Source organism: Giraffa tippelskirchi, chromosome 3 (assembly GCF_054371585.1).
Source record: "Giraffa tippelskirchi isolate mGirTip1 chromosome 3, T2T-mGirTip1v1.2.pri, whole genome shotgun sequence".
Lineage (NCBI taxonomy): Eukaryota > Metazoa > Chordata > Mammalia > Artiodactyla > Giraffidae > Giraffa > Giraffa tippelskirchi.
The window spans coordinates 88,874,947-88,892,348 of NC_137277.1; the positions used below are offsets into that span (position 1 = coordinate 88,874,947).

Here is a 17,402-nt window from a genome sequence, read left to right on the forward strand (position 1 = left end):
TCCATAGTAAGACTGAATTTTATTGAATGTTTCCATATTTATGATACAAAAAATAAAGCTATAGCTTTATTTTATAAATATGAACATTCATATTTTTATGCAGTTGCTTAACAAGTAATAATGGAATACTCCAAGTCAGTTCCAAGTCAGGCCTCTCAGAAAATAACACATGTAAGGCTAGAAGTCAAACATGTCTGTGAAAGCACATGAGACCCATAAGCGATGATTAGTTCATGACTTGCAGACAGTAGAATGTAATGGTTTTGGACAGACTGAGATGTCATCTTAGTGTGTATGCTAAAAGAACAAACAACTTGAATGTAGGGTTTTACATCCCAGAAAATAGAATAATACAGTCATCCTCCTTTCTATCAGAAATTTGCAAATAGGTAGCTCTTTATAGATAAAACTCAAAGCAATGAATACACACCCTTCTTCATACCACCTGCTGGCCCCAAATTCTGCCCTAGCAGTTAATGAATCAATCCTTTTCCTAAGATTGTCTCCCAACCATTCTACTACAGATACTGCAGTTAAGGACTTGAAGACTGTGATTTACTGGTTTTAAATTAAAAATTTTTTAATTTGATTTAAATCACAAAAAATATACCAGTGTTGCAAAAAGAAAGGGGAGAAAAGAAAGACAACTTGAATTTGACTATTTTTACTTAGAGACTTTTCCCTTTCAAATGAAATCCATTTATTATACTCCTTAGATAGCATTTCCAAAGTTTTCTCACAGCATATAATCTTTAATATATTGCACAGGGTTCTTGTTATATATTGAAGCATGAGGAAAGGTTTTTGCTATTTAAAAATTTTTTTTAAATGTAAATGTACACATTTCATTCTCCAGTTTCATTTGTAATAGAAAAAGGAGTGTATAGGCACCTTAACAATGCAAATAAAAGTATTAATAAATTTAGGAAGCTCCTTTATAATTGATTGAGAGATTATCAAGAGAAATAATCTATTCAATTTAGTATTTATTATTTTTTTAAGCTCTGATTGTTACATTGAAGATTCAATAACTTTGAGGTTTTGATGCCCACTGCTAATCTCTTGGACAATAACACAGTAGATAATTTCTACATGGAATCTCTGTATAGGCTTTTTAAAAACAATAAATTAAGGCCCTATTATCCAAACAGACCACCTCCCTATCTATTATGTTTTTTCACCTTCTTGTTTATAGCTTAGACAGTTTGAAGAGATTTAACCGTGTTGCTAGGCAACTAGCTCCTGAAGCATAACGTATTTCCTTCAGCATCCCAGCCCATTCTTTTTTATCATCTTCATACCTGATGGAGAAAAAGAAAGTAATAAGTTGTTTTAAAGTAGACAATTCTATAGATCTCCTGGTGTTAAATATTTCTCTGAGAAAACCCTATTTGATCTTACCCAGAGGAGGATGCACCTGACTCATAGACTAACACTTGAATTCCTCCAAAAATGTGCATTCTTTGAGCATATACCCAAATTATTGCCATGGTATTTAATCTGGATGCTTGGGCAGTTAAACCTCTGGGAATGAAAGACTGTCCAGTGATGATGAGTAACAGGCAATTAATCCTTCACCTTTGGACTGCTAAAGATGGCTGGTCTGCATGAGTCCAGGCCAGCAAAGAATAAGAACTGGGAAGAGCAGAGACAATTAAGACACCTTGATTCTGATTTCAGCTGTTCCCATACATCAGCGTGATGCATGGCACTGGACACTAGGGGTCACTCTGTAAGAAACCATTGTTCTTCCCCTTTACTGTCCTGTGTGAGTACTGTTCTTAGACTTTGCACTTGACCTTAGGTAAGAACTGGTCACCCTCTGAATATTCAGGGTCATGAAGACACAGACAACTTGAGTCCCTTTGAGACCTGTGTGCTTCTCCTTTGCCTGGTGCCTGGTGCCTGAAACACCATCTCTGCATGAGAAATTCCTCAACACTGCCTTCTCTCTGAACCTTTCTTGCCTTCCTGAATCAGAGTTTGTTTTGTCTTCATTTCTCACGGTGTTCTTTGTATGGTATCCATTGATAACAATTAACCATTCTATTTTAATGTTTTTACATTTATGTCCTCAACAAACTCAAAGTTACATGTATTTTATTGACTTTAGTATCTTCCCTTCTCCAGAAGCTATCAATACTTGGCACATAGGAAATACCCCCAAATCATTCTATGATGAGTGAATGAGATTTAAAATAATTTAAAAATTAGCTGATGCCTATGTTAGGGTCAAGAATCACTGCCTCTTGTTTTCCAAACAAGAATTATTATCCCTGTTTTTCAAAAACCCTAACCTTTCCAGCCCTCCATTATTTCATCCCTTTTTTCTGCCGCTTCCAGTGTTTACCCATCTCGCCCTCTTGCTAAGTCTTTCCTCCCTAGGAATCTCCAGTTTCTTTATCTTTTCCCCTCTTTTTTTGAAGGGAAAATGATAATAGTTAACTTCCTTTTATAGCCACTTTCTCTTGCCCTCTACACAGCTAGTTACTGTTACAATAACATAGGGAAATGATGTCTGATGCACAAAATAATTGTTTTGTTAAGCTGCCAGCCTTTGAGCCTTCCAGTTCACCAGCTGGGACTAAGGCATGTACTGGTTCAGGTATAGAACAAATATCCGTTTTTCTCTCTTAGGCTCAGTGGTATGCTGCCATTGATCACTTCTCCAAAGCTGTACTTATAAATTTAAATCTGCAAGCAAATCTAAAGCATAAATTTGGCAGTTTCTGGATGAGTATAGCCAAAGCCATGGTTTTTCCAGTAGTCATGTATGTGAGAGTTGGGCCATAAAGAAGGCTCAGCACCGAAAACTTGATGCTTTTGAACTGTGGTATTGGAGAAGACTCTTGAGAGTCCCTTGGACTGCAAGGTGATCAAACCAGTCAACCCTAAAGGAAATCAAGCCTGAATATTCATTGGAAGGACTGATGGCTGAAGCTGAGGCTCCAATATTTTTACCACCTGATGACTCATTCAAAAAGACCCTGATGTTGGGAAATGGGAGGAGGAGAAAAGGATGGCAGAGGATGAGATGGTTAGTTAGCACAACCAACTCAATGGACATGAATTTGAGCAAACTCTAGAAGATAGTGATGGACAGGGAAGCCTGGAGTGTTGCAGTCAATGGAGTCACAAAGAGTTGGACGTGACTTAGAGACTAAACAACCACAAAGATATTGTGAACTCATGCTCACCTCAGGCACCTGAGATCTACCTCCTATAAACTCAGATCAGCAACCATGATGCCTAGGCTGAAGACCACACATGTGGGGACCTGATATTGACCAGACATCTACATACTGTATGCCCTGCCTCAACTATGTTACCATGTGACTCTCTTTTATGATACAAGTTACACTTCTGCTCCCAAGACTTCTGGATACACTGATTTCTATATGCTATTCACTGCATTAGAAACTATGGTAAAATACACACACACACACCTTCTTTATAAATACATTCATTTTAAGTTTAACTGTAAAACAGTTCAACTGAGTAACAACTGTAAGTGTCATACTTGGGAGACCTGCCCAGCACCTATCTTAGAGGTCAAGTGGATTGCTACTTTTCACTTCTCTTTTAAAAAGCTTTTATAACTGAACACTCTGAAAATTGGAAACATATTTAAATTAGATTCAAGATAGAATTAATGAATCATGGAAAACTCAAGAGGCTATATGTTTCTTCAGAGCCCTGTTCTCTTAGAAAATAAAGTACCCTGTGGGAGGAAGGTAAGTGGTTTAGAAGCCTTTACTCTACGGGATGCCTAGAGCATTCATTACACTTTTAAAACTGGAAGGGAGCTTAAAGGATAAGTTGTCCAACTCTTAATTACTGATTAAGATATAGGCACCAGTAAGTTCTTTTCCAGGCTCACAGCTAATTAGAAGCAGTAGTTGATTAAGTAAGTGGCAATGTGAAAAAGTTCAATAGGTTCAAAGAGTGTTTACCACCAAAAAGTAGTGTACATTTTGGGAAAGTCTGGCTTCCTATGTACTTCAAAACTGTTTTGTCTTACTTAATATTTAGTTCAGAAAATTGGAGTGAACAAAACTTACTTCCATATGTCATTAACTTCAGTAGGTGCAAATTCTTTAGATTCCAGCTGAATCATGGCAAAACCACCGATGGCATACAGGGATCCAGCCAAGCTGACCAAACTGATGGAACTTCTTTCTTGGGGAAATTCAGTCATTACTTCCCACCTGGGAATCATTGAAGATATAGTTAATGTAAAACTTGAAACAAATGCCAAATGTATTTACTGAATAACTATAAAAAATTAATAATGAAAAAATTTGAGTAGCACAGGCACCCAAAATTAGAAGATTAAATTTGCTACTGGAAAACATCTAAATATTCCTTTATTTGAAAGATCTAACCAGATGAGATTTTAAGGCCCTCAATGTATCAATCCAAAAATACTTCACCTTCAGCAGTGGTTATCAAACTGTGTGCCATAAACAGTGGAGTGGCACAGTGGGGGGCAATTTTGGGTTCCTAGGCCCTACTGTGTTGGGTTTCATTTGAATGCTAATACAAATTTTAAAAATCTTTGAGCTCCACAGTGTCTCAAGAAATCTCCAAACCCTTTTTAATAAAGCATGTGATAAGGATAGTTTCAGGCTCCCCAAGTTACACTAGTGGTAAAGAATCTGCCTGCCAATGCAGGAGACACAAGAGACACGAGTTCTATCCCTGGGTCAGGAAGAGTCCCTGGAGGAGGAGATGGCAACCCATCGCAGTCTTCCCTGGAAAATTCGATGGACAGAGGAGCTGGGTCACAAAGAGTTGGACACAACTGAGCACATATGAGGACAGTTAACAAACTAGGGTTGGAAATTTTCTTTTTAATAATTTATCCTTCATCCTTTTAAATAAAGGATTTATGGGAACTTTTTAATGTTAATGGCTGTATGAAATAGGACCACTAAAGAAAAAATCAATCAAGTTAGTTGGAAGTATCAAGAGTCTAGAATGAGTTAGTCATTTTGGTAGCTCTCTTCCAGTACTCTGGCATTAAAAGTGGACCTCATAGTTTTTCTCGAAATACATCATCTGTTTAACTATAAAAAATATATATGTACATTGTAGAAAATCTGGAAAAACAAGTTATAGAAGAAAACAACTATCACCCATGATCCTATCCTTCAAATATAATCATAAGCAAAACTTTGCTATATTTGTCATTTAAAAATGCATATAAATTTAAATATCCATCTATACATATGTACAAAACTAATAATATATAGAATATTTACAGTTTTGTGTGCTGCTGCTTTAACTTCTTATGAGTTACCCATATTATATAGTCTTACCCATATTATAGTTTGGGTATACTGCCCAAACTGCCACTCCATATAATAGTTTACCCATATTATATAGTCTTCAAAAACATGATTTTTAATGATCATAAAAGTCCAATTCGATAAAACTTCCTTGTAATTTTCAGATTAACTAGTCTATTTTGAACTGTGGTGTAGGAGAAGACTCTTGAGAGTCCCTTGGACCACAAGGAGATCCAACCAGTCCATCCTAAAGGAGATCAGTCCTGAATGTTCACAGGAAGGACTGATGTTGAAGCTGAAACTCCAATACTTTGGCCACTTGATGCGAAGAGCTGACTCATTGGAAAAGACCCTGATGCTGGCAAAGATTGAAGGTGTGGGGAGAAGGAGATGACAGAAGATGAGATGGTTGGATGGCATCACCAACTCAATGGACATAGCTTAAGTAGACTTCGGGAGTTGGTGATGGACAGGGAGGCCTGGAATGCTGCAGTCCATATGGTCACAAAGAGCCGGATGTGACTGAGCGACTGAACTGAACTGAACGTCTATTTTGTAATCAGGCATACTTGGTTCCTTAAAAAAAGTAATAATAGTGTTGTAATTTTTTCTTTATTGCTAAACTAGGAGCATAAAAACTATATACTCATCTAGATATATGAGCTCAAAAACTTGTAAAGGACTAGTTCTATATAAAGAATATCTGTCATGTATCTTCACATGAACTTTAAGCCAATACAATCTTAAAAGTGAAAAAAAGAGAAAATTATAAAGAACACAAAAGAATCAAACATCTGAAGCATTCGTCCTTCACAAATATCACAAACTAAGTGGAGGTCTTTTAATCCTTAAAGAAACTACACATTTCAAATCAAATAACCTTATAGAGAGATGTATATCCACTATTGTGTATATAATTATTCAGAAGTATTACCTTTGCAAGGCTAAATTCACAAAATTAATAAGTGAGGGCAAATTGATTACTCCAACATTAACTTGAGGGTCATGTATTCCAAATTACAAACACACATAATGCATCAAAATGTTAGGTGTTTCATACCCGTAACACCAAAAGAAACACAGACGAAGATCTTCCTCTTCAGTCCTTGCCTCCCTGCCCTCCTCTCCCCTTGTCCAGATTAGAAACTGATAACAGCTTACTTATTGGTGTTGAGGTCAAAAGCTTCAACCGAAGCTGAAAGACCATCTTCAGTGACACCTCCAGCAATCACAATTTTGCCTTTATGGACTGCCACTCCAAACATGGAACGAGGAATTTTCATTGGAGCCAGATCTTTCCAATCTCCTTTTTTGGGGTTGTAGAGAAACACTCTGTTTGTACACTTTCTGTAAACAAAACACAACAAAAGGGTCCTTTAAGAATTTTCCTTTTTTGAAAGAAACAACTTCACTAATCACTTAGCTTTGGTTCTCATTTGAAATATGTAATATAGTGAGGATCAGAAAAATTCTTAATCTGAACATATATCACCAAGCAAAGGACAATAATAAATATGAGAACCAAAACTATTTTATAACAATTATACTACGGGAAGGTAGCATCCTTTACTTTTGGCAAATGCGTAGAGGCCCAGGGAGCATAGATTTTAATCCTACCTGCTACTAAGTTAAGTGGAAAACATGAATAGAGTTACCAAAATTCATAAATTCTTTATTGTGCCTCTGTTACAAAAATGTTTATTCATTATCTGAATATCCTAAGAATGAATCAGTTAACTTAAAAACTACTTAGGTGTGAATGTACCTATTTTCAATGTAACTGTAATTTGATGATTCATTACATTTTAGTCTATCACTAATATACCAATGCATTTTAATCAATCTGGGACTAAAGATTGGACAACTAGTCACCTGAGCTGATGAGTAACGAGAACAATTTTCCATGCTAAATGCTACCAGAAAAACCTGGACCCATCTGAATTATCTTTCTTAGGTTCTTATGATTCCATAATTTACTGATGGGAGTTTGAATTTCAAGTAACAATTAACTGGATATATCTGGTAAAGCCAAACAAAACAAAACTTCAACTTTTTGTGAGGACATTTTTTTCACTAGTTTTATAAAAGACCAGATTTTTGGAGTAGAAGCATTTCCTGTAATATATGACTATGAGTATTATCTTAAAACTCCATAAGAACACAATCCAAATCATGTTCTTCAAATTCAGTGGCAAAAACTAGTATAATTCAGTGCTTGCTTTTAGATAATGACTCATTTCAAAGTTCTTGACTCTGGCATTTGTCAAGCAATGTTGTCTTGGTTAATCATATTCTCAAGATGAATATATTCTTACTGACAAGACCATATGCTTCTTACTGACATATCAATTTCCTAGTTACTAATACTACTTGAAGGAAACAATTTAAATTATTTGGCAGGGTCACTATGTTTCCAAAGTCAAAACACTGCTTAACACAGATTTTCCATTCCATTTACTGAGGAAAAATGCCCCAAATAAGATTTAGCACTGAGTGTGTTTATAATATGGCCTTCCTTTAAATGTTTATTTAATGGGAATATCTGGCGTTAAGGAGGATATCAAGATTTCAGAATATGTTATCATTGAATATAGATTATATAAAAACTCATTGCTTTTTAAAATCACATATTCTATAATATGTCATTTTAACTGAGTAATAACCATTAATTATTAACTCCAGAATATAGAGTTCTTTAATTCTAGCACATTTCCATATTTTACTCTCCTTTCCTGCTTTGTCCTTAAACTCTTTCTTTTTTGCCACCTTGTTTATTTTTTAATTAAAGACTAACTACTTTACACAATTTTGTTGTTTTCTGCCAAATACCAACAAAAATCAGCCATAGGTACACCCAGGTCCCCTTCCTCCCGGACCTCCTTCCCATCTCCCTCCCCATCTCACCCTTCTAGATTGTCACAGAACCCCTGTTTGAGTTCCCTGAGTCATACAGCAAATTCTCGTTGACTATCTATTTTACATACGGTATTGTAAGTTTCCACGTTACTCTCTCCATACATCTCACTCTCTTCCTCCTCCCCTCCCCACCGTGTCCATAGGTCTGTTCTCTATGTCTGTTTCTCCATTGCTGCCCTACAAAACTTAGAGCCTATTATACAGAGTGAAGTAAGTCAGAAAGAAAAACATAAATATCGTATTCTGACGCATGTATACGGAATCTAGAAAGATGGTACTGATGAATTTATTTGCAGGGCAGCAATGGAAAAACAGACGTAGAGAATAGTCCTTAAATTCTTAATTCTGGCTTCCTTTCCAGGACTGGACAACTCTTAACCTGGGCAAGTGATACAAACCAAATTAGGCAGAGTTTTCAGAGGCAGGAAATTTGTTATCATTATTGAAATCGAAAATCATCATTTTACCAAACAGGCTACTGGCTTAACCGACTTCTGGAGCACTCTGATCTCACCTCTTCCATAAGATCTCTTTCCTAATTACCTATCCCTTGAGAAGTACCTAAAAATCAAGTTATATGAATCTTCATCCTTTTTTTCTCCTAAGAGACTGGGTGCTACTGAGTATTCCAGGTAGATTTCTTCTGTTTGATCAGTGCCTGTTTGTGACCAGTTGTTAAATATTTTGAATATCATGTGTCTAGGAATAAATATGTGCAATATTGCTGAAGAAAGAGCTGCCTGCTTTTCAGTCACCATGTTTTTCAGTTTCAAACTCAACTATCTAAATTCTCTCTTATGAATGTAAAGTACAAAATCCATTTTTTTTATACACTATTGTTTTAGTAGTTATATTTTAAATGCTACATTAAAGAGATATGCTTAATTTTTATCTATCAATACTATAAAAAGTCCACTGGTTTTAATGTAGTAAAATATAATTATAAATTAGCCAAATAAAAGACTTGATCATGCTCCTAAATGCTGCTTTTCCATTGTAAGAATGCTTATGATGGAGCTATTATGCTCATTCCTAGCAATATATTGGGCATATACAAACTGACTTCAGCAGTTTAGTAATTTTGTACAGTTTTCCTTCATAAGTCATTATTGATATCCTCCAATAACATTTCAAAAATTTATTTTTAAATTTTACTTCCAAAATGTTATGGGTGAGAACCAAGTATCATTCCAGTATAAACAGAAAGGAACTCTTGTAATAAAAATCACCTGGATATAAACCATAAGATTTTAGGGTACTTACTTATCATCCGTCTTTCCTCCAAGACAATATATCATCCCCTTATGTGAAATCACACTATGGCCATAGACTTTGATAGGAAGCTTTTTAACTTCATTCCATTTGGCTGCCCTAAAATCAGAAGATGATAGAATTTATATGCTTTCAGTCAATTTCAGGTTCTAAAATTATGATTTTGTTATAGACACTCATACACCTGAATGCTTAGGAAATGAAAATGTCATGCCAACTTACACAGGATCATAGCATAATACTGTATCCAGAGAAGCCTCTGTTTGAAGGTCTTTGCCTGCAACTACATAGATTTTGTCATCTATCTCTCCCAGACCGAAGAGACACCTAGCTGAAGGCAGAGGTGGGAGTCCAACCCACTCAGATGCTACATTATCAAGCTGAAAGAAAAAAAATATGTGAGGAATTGTGAAGCTTGTTATAGGTGTACCAAAAAATATGCTATACTTTGTTGTTTAAAATTGATTGAGATAGTAGAAGATCTCGTAAGTTTAAAACTATAATTCAGAAAGGATCATATTTTACCTTTGAATTACCAGGAAAAATGAGAAAATCTACACGGCCTACCAAAATAGCTAAAAATACTCAAACCTGGAGAACTTGGGAAAAGGAAAGCGAGAATAAAATAGAGTCACCAGAGGTTAGTTAGAACTGTGAGATTTCTTGTCAAGCTTTCTTCACACATTACCTTGTTCAGGTTTGAACAAGGAGTCAATACTTCGAGGACATTGGGGAAAGAGACTGTCACTCTGGGGAGGGTCACAGTATGTGAGTGACCCCCCGCAAGCTATATTTAACATGCTCCAAGCTGGCGCCCAGGACAGCTGGACCTGTCGGTCAGTTCACAGACAACTGGGACGTGAGATATTATCTTTTTTCTTTTTTTTCTTTTTTTATCTTCTTTTCTTTTTTTCTTTCCTTAAACATTTTTAAGTTCTCCATGCTTCACTTTATTACTTCAGATACAGGCAGTTGTTACAGCCTATAACCTCCCAGGTTTTGGTGGGAGTCATTTAAAATGCTCTTTTCCTTCCCTCTCACTCTCTCTCTCTTTATGATTTAAATTAGAAAGGAATTCTGCTTGTTTTTGCTATTGCCAATTCTGCGAGCCTAAGACAGCCTCCAAGAGCCCGTGCTCTGGGATACATGATTGATTCTGATATGGCTGGCATCAGCTTTAGCACTTACTATTGGTAATTTTAAGATTTTCCACTTTGCATTTTAGGACACCAAGGCATAAGAAAGCTGCTTTCTAAGGGAGTGCAGTCAGAGATTTGTTGTTCTCTCTAGTGCTATTTCTGCGTAGCAGAAGAAAAAGGAAAAAACCCCAGAATAACTGGATACCAAGAATAGATGCAGATATTCAAGTCTATGGTATATCCAGATGGTGATCACTAATGTATTCATTTTTGGGAAAAAAAAATCCTTTGTCAAGAAACCAGTAGGTAGTATAGAAGCAATAATAATGACAATTATCGACTTTTTAGGATTCCCTGGTGGCTCACTGGCAAAGAATCCATCTGCCAATGTAGGAGACACGGGTTCAATTCCTAGTCGGGAAGATCCCTTGGAGAAGGAAATGGCAACCCATTCCAATATTCTTGCCTGAGAAATCCCATGGACAGAGGAGCCTGGTGGGATACAGTTCATGGGGTCACAAAAGAGTCGGACATGACTGAGTGCCTAAACAACAACAAAGGAATTTTTACTTTGTGATAGGCTTCATACTAGGTGCTTTATACAGGTAATTAATTTAGTCCTCTCATTTGTTATCTCTGATTTAGAGACGAGAAAACAGGCACAGTAAGGTTAAACAATTTGCCCAAGCTCACAGAGCTTTTAAGTGATACTCGATGCAAATTATATAAATTCATAGGTTTTTTTCTTCTTTTTTTTAAATGGGAGCAGCAGCCATCATAATCCCAAATCAGAGGGTTTACTGCCCACACTACCCAATACTGTCTACCTTCCCATACTACCCCCAATAGGGCACTTCCTACAGTAGACTGCCTGCCAGGTGTTTTTACAGATGAGCTGTCAAGCTATTTAACCTCTCTGGCTTCAGTTTCCTCATCCCTAAAATTAGAGTTTGGACTCAGAATACTTAAGATGTGGCGCTGTTCAAAGATTTGATGAAACTGTTAATTCTATGGGAAAAAACCCTATCTAGGTAAAAAAAATTACCGTAATCTAATTCTAGTGTACAATCAAAGGTCATATGAATCCTGACTTAATACATTTTAAACAGAGGTGACAAAGCAGAAAATACAAAACCTGACATTCTCACACATTTTCTTGTGCGTCATAATCCTCTCTCACAGTCAGGTGTTTTTATCCTGGCTCACTATTTTATCCTTGTTTCACTATTTGTGCCTTTTAAAGGAGCAAGGCATAGGAAATGATAGGGAGTTGACCTTTTTAACTTTGAATAACTGTTTTTGTAGCTATAAGGAACATCAATCATGCTTCCTGAACCAGAAACGTGAGGCTTTGTCAATAAAAGCAAGGGTAGCAATAGGATAAAAGGGACTAAAGATAAAGCTAGAAGTGTTCTTTGGATCTATGATTTCCAGGTTATTTGTTTGTATTTTGATGTCATTTTTACTTCCTAGATATATTATTGTCTTTTCAATTGAATTTATCCTTTCTGAAATTTATCTGAATTTAAAACAAGCCCTTAGGAAGTTTTCTGGCCCATATTCAAATACTTATGATTACAGCTTCTATTGTTATTTTTATATTTCATAGTTAACATCCTTTAATGGAATCTGGAAAATTAAGAAGCATGATTGACATGTATTATTCCATTTTTTTGAGATTAGTAGAAGCTGATTAAAGAGTGTGTTTTATAAACGCACAGTATGTCACACAATTTGAAAGCGCTCTGTGATTGCGGTGTGACATTCTATACTTACTTATCTTTGGCCTTTCAAACTACAGGCCATGAGTAGCCATGATCTAAACAAACCCTTTTGAACTATCTGTAAGCTACAAAGTACTGGTATTGGTATTAAAGATAAAGTCACTGATTCCTTCATAAACTGGTAAAGTATAATGTGTTGGTAACATGAAACTAATTCCTTTCAAACAAACTACAGAGAGTTTGTTTAGGAGGATCTCTCTTCTTGGAAACTTTTATGGTTTCATAAAACAGATTAAGGTGCAATAATGTCTAAGTACAACTCTGATCCAAATAAATTTGATCATTTATCATAAATAAAAATTTCTAAACACAATTAATCGATTCAAACTAGTGACGTTTGTATAGAGAGTATTTCCTCAAAGGTAATCCAAAGCATGTAAAATACTTATACAAGTTCTTTTCACTTTCAATAAAATTGTATTTTAGGCAGTAACCATAAATAAGAGATGAAATGCTACCTCTATGAATTTCAAATCAAGCAAACTTGGAAAAAGGTAGAAAATCTGATCAATTATAACTTTTTGTAATGTGTAGAGTACTTTGATTTTGGAAAATACCTATTTTTCAGAAAGAGGATACAAGATTAAATTTGGTTTTTACTAAAATACTGGACTTTAAAGGATTACAGTCACAATCAACTATAAACATGACATTTTAGGTAAGAGCATAAAGAAAATCATGAGCCATCACTTATACATGAATTAGAACCTTTCTTCATGAAAATGTTTATTAAATATTAACAAGCAGTTAACTGATCTAAGTATTTGTCAGTACTCTAATGAAAATGCAAGGGACTGGAATAGGATGTCAAGTATTGATAGTATACAATACAAGCAGCCTAAGTAATTTACAAGTCATCTAACTAGATGGTGACTAACATCCTTTCCTTTATGTCTCTACATATGTGAGAATAGCCTTTCTTACCTGGAAGAAGTAGGACTGTAGAGGTTGATCTTTATTTTCTTCATCCACATACAATCCTCCTACCACATACACCTGATTTTGTTGGGTAACGATGCTGGAATGATTTCTGGGGATCTGCTCAGCCAGCGCAGTAAGGTAGCATTCATTTTCCGTGGGATCATAAGCCACAGCAGCTGTGTCATTAACCAAGAGGATGAGGTCCTTGACAAACATTCCATGCCTGGGAATATCATTCAGGTAACCAGGAAGTAAATCTTCATCACCAACATCACCATTCACCTCACCAGCCCCGGCCTTCTCTGTGTTTTTGCTAGGTTCTGGGAGTTTGCCTGCAAAGGCGTCTTTGAGAACTTTGATTTTTTTCTGGAGTTCTGGGTTGCTTTTAATTATATCATCTTTTTCAACATGATCTTTAAAATATTTTTCTGTCATAAGGCGAAAACGAATACAATCAAACACTTCGCTAAGGTTTTTAACCCTATTTTCTTTGTCTGTTCGCACCCATTTCATCACTGCCTCAAATACTGCTTCTTCCTTTTCTACATTTAGGCTGTCATTAGAAATGACTGAGATCAGCTCCTGCGGAGACAGTTGCATGAAGTCCTCTTCCTTACAAATCTGTACAAAGCGATCAGACACAAATTCACGGGCAGAGATGGCAAGTCTCGGGCAGTCAAGAAGAAGTCCTAATCTTAGAATAGCTAGACAGTTACCAGGAGCAAGTCTTTTCTGAAGATAAGAAACGCAGACAGTGAACACGGAGGGGATCTGAAAGCGGCTGGCCAATGCAAAAATATCTTGCACGTTTCCATCGTTGAGATCAATACTGGCAGAGTATAGGTACTTAATGATTAAATCCAGTACAGCAGGATCCACATTTTCTAGTACTACCTCCTTTTTTTTCGCCTCATCAATTTCAGATAAAAAATACTCACGGAAGTAAGGACTACAAGCTGACAAAATCAATCTGTGGCAAGGAAGACTTTTGTCACCTGCTTTTAGGGTGCAATCGATGAATTTTTTCTCATCCAGGAGATCTTTTAGACCATCCTGAAGAAGGGTGGATTGGTAAAGCCGCAGTTCCTCTGCGAGTTCCCGCTGGGAATCCATTTTGTGAGTAACCTGGGTAAGGAAGGGGACACTAAGGCCTTAGCTCCTCACAGCACACAGGTCTAGCAGTAAAAAGGCAGATCAGTGTGCTCTGCCCAGCTTGAAGCCTTTGCAATTTAATCCCACCAGCTAAATATAGATACCAATGCTAACAACGGGAATGTAGGAGAGCTAGTTTGGAAGAAGAGTTGCTCTTGCAGCTGTCAGAGATTGAAAGGAACAACTGGAACTTTTAATCACTAAGGAAACAGCTAAGAAACGAGATTTAAATGAACTGGAAAGCTTTTAAATACATAAAGCATTAGAAGATAGGCTAATAAAGGATACCAAAGAAAATGTTCATTTAACTAACAGAAAACTGAATCATAAAAATGAGTCAGTCCGCTAAAACTGATCTAGTGGCAAGCTACTTGGCTATCTGAATTAATGATGCAAAGGTCAAGAATATGAGGTGAGTTCATTTGAATACTCATAAGCAAGATCCTCTTTCCAATAACTGTTATAAATGTTTATTTTCTACTTAAAACAGCAGGATATATAATATTCTTTGAGGAGTAGGAAACTTAAAGACCACTACTTAGGTAGATATTTTTTGGAAAAAACCTTTAAAATAATAATACCCTCTCCCCATCATGACTAAATTAAATGGAAAGAAACTGTTAACTTTCTAAGACATCCTAAATTATCGTTATTCTTAAGTGGAAAAACTACAATCAGTATTGAATTAAATTATGAAATTACTCATTCACACTCTGCCTTGCTCTAAAAGGATTTGATGTGGCAAACAAAAGTAATAAAACCAGGAAAAAAAGTTAAAAGTTGACACTAGGGAAAGAAAAATCCCACAACATATACAGTATGATTAATAAAGATATTCTGTGGTTTTAAGTGTTGATCTTTCATTAAATAAAAATTTAAAAAATAGAACAGATGTAACCCTATTAGAACAATGTAGTCAACAGAATGTAGCAAAATCAGGACAAAGTGCTACATCCCTGGTATTATTTGAAAAACAGGCTTTATACATGAAAAAAAAAAAGAATATACAATTAGAATATAATTTAAGCTGTTGACTATAATAGAACACACCATATTAAATTTGGGATGCAGAAAGCATGACTTGAAAAAAACTGATCCTTTGTTTATATACAAATAGCATAATATACTTCTTCATGAAATATTTTATTATAAAACTATGTTATCACATTATAAAAAACTCAGTGGGGCTGTAAATATACTGTACTTTCAAAGATTGGTATTCTTAAACATGCTCAAAAGAACATAAGCTCCATAAACACAGGGATTTGGGCAGGTTTGTTTTATTCAATGCTATAGCTACACGACCTCATGAGTGCTCCATAAATATTTGTCGAAGGAATGAATGAATGTCCTTAGATCAGGGAAATATGTATTTTTAAATTTCAAGGTCTTCTCCATCCACGAGTAAAGGTTTTTTCCTCTTATTTTACATCACGGTGAAGTCAATGGTACTGTCAGCTGCTAAAACAACAGCTGAGAGAAGAGTTCGTTGACTCTTTTTCCATTTATAGATGCCACTAAAGGTTTTAACACACTAGAAAAAATAACAGCTGCTCTCTTGTTTAAACAATAAATGACTCATTTCTCTCTACACATAACACCTAACATTTGAAAAGATTAATGAGTCAGATACAAGCACCATGATATGACATTTGAGATTATTACTTACTAATCAGCAACTTTATAGTCTGTTTTGCTTGAAAAACTATTGAAATAATATTCTGAGCTGCATTTTGTGACCTGTATACATTTTTCAAGCACACTTTCCCCGTAATATATGTTATTATAACTCCATCCCTTATAATTCCTTTCCTATTTAAATACAGAACCAATTAATAGCTTTTGTTCATTGATTTTTATTAAACTCAGGCTAGCACTTGATTATTACATGTCTATGGTTGTGCATTGGAGAAGGCAATGGCACCCCACTCCAGTTATCTTGCCTGGAAAATCCCATGAACGGAGGAGCCTGGCGGGCTGCAGTCCATGGGGTCACTGAGTCGGACACGACTGAGCGACTCCACTTTCACTTTTCACTTTCATGCCCTGGAGAAGGAAATGGCACCCCACTCCAGTACTCTTGCCTGGAGAATCCCAGGGATGGGGGAGCCTGGTGGGCTGCCGTCTATGGGGTCGCACAGAGTCGGACATGACTGACGCGACTTAGCAGCAGCAGCATGGTTGTGCATACAGCTGCATTATCTTAAATGATTTTACACACTCACTTTTTTCACTCTAGAGAAACAGGGCTCCTTTGTTTAATTTTAATGTTTTGACAAAAGTTCCTTACAACGTTTCTTTATACTGAAGCAATAGCAAAAAAAAAAAAAAGTGATGCCAGAGAAGTCACCAAATCTTACCTGACCAAGAAATCAGAAAATATTGAATTTTTGAACACTTCAAAGAAGTTTCAATGAATACAAAGAGAAAGTTGATAAATGAACTATTTATTTACAAACTATTTAAAGTTATTTCCTTGTAAATGTATTCTTGCCAAAATGATATTGAAATTATTTACAAAACAGTGCCCAAAACTTCACAGAGGGAATTGATTTCCTTCAAAGTTAGCTATAATTTCTGGTTTCTACATAAATGATTACCTAAAAATGGTAAGCTTAAGGTTTGTAATTTATATTAGAGTTGGCTTACATTTAGAGCTATGTGATAAATATATTTAAACCAGAATTTTATAATTAAGAAAGCAGTATTTGATTATTCCATAAGAAGAGTCTCATACTTTAAAATAATGTTTTCAGAACATTTAATGGTGCTGCATAAACTCTTTATTAAGCTCAATATAATATAGTCTTTTAATATCCACAGACTAATAATTTATAAGTACTAGGTACAAAATAAACATATTTACAACAAACCAGATACATTTTGATTACAATTTCAAATATAGTTTTTTAGAAGACTGGCAGTAA

The 17,402-nt window shown here is 35.6% G+C and overlaps 1 protein-coding gene across 1 annotated transcript in view; it reads right to left on the minus strand.

Moving 5' to 3' along the window:
- The window catches only part of KLHL41 (kelch like family member 41), a 36,994-nt gene continuing 19,592 nt past the window's right edge, over window positions 1–17,402 (minus strand). Inside the window, exons 11-16 of the mRNA XM_081577913.1 lie at window positions 13,327–14,448; window positions 9,702–9,859; window positions 9,471–9,578; window positions 6,453–6,638; window positions 4,062–4,208; window positions 1–1,301 (exon numbers count right to left, since the gene is read on the minus strand). Coding sequence (XP_081434039.1) covers window positions 1,190–1,301; window positions 4,062–4,208; window positions 6,453–6,638; window positions 9,471–9,578; window positions 9,702–9,859; window positions 13,327–14,436 — 1,821 coding nt within the window. The 5' untranslated portion in view covers window positions 14,437–14,448 and the 3' untranslated portion in view covers window positions 1–1,189. The remainder of the gene's footprint in view (window positions 1,302–4,061; window positions 4,209–6,452; window positions 6,639–9,470; window positions 9,579–9,701; window positions 9,860–13,326; window positions 14,449–17,402) is intronic.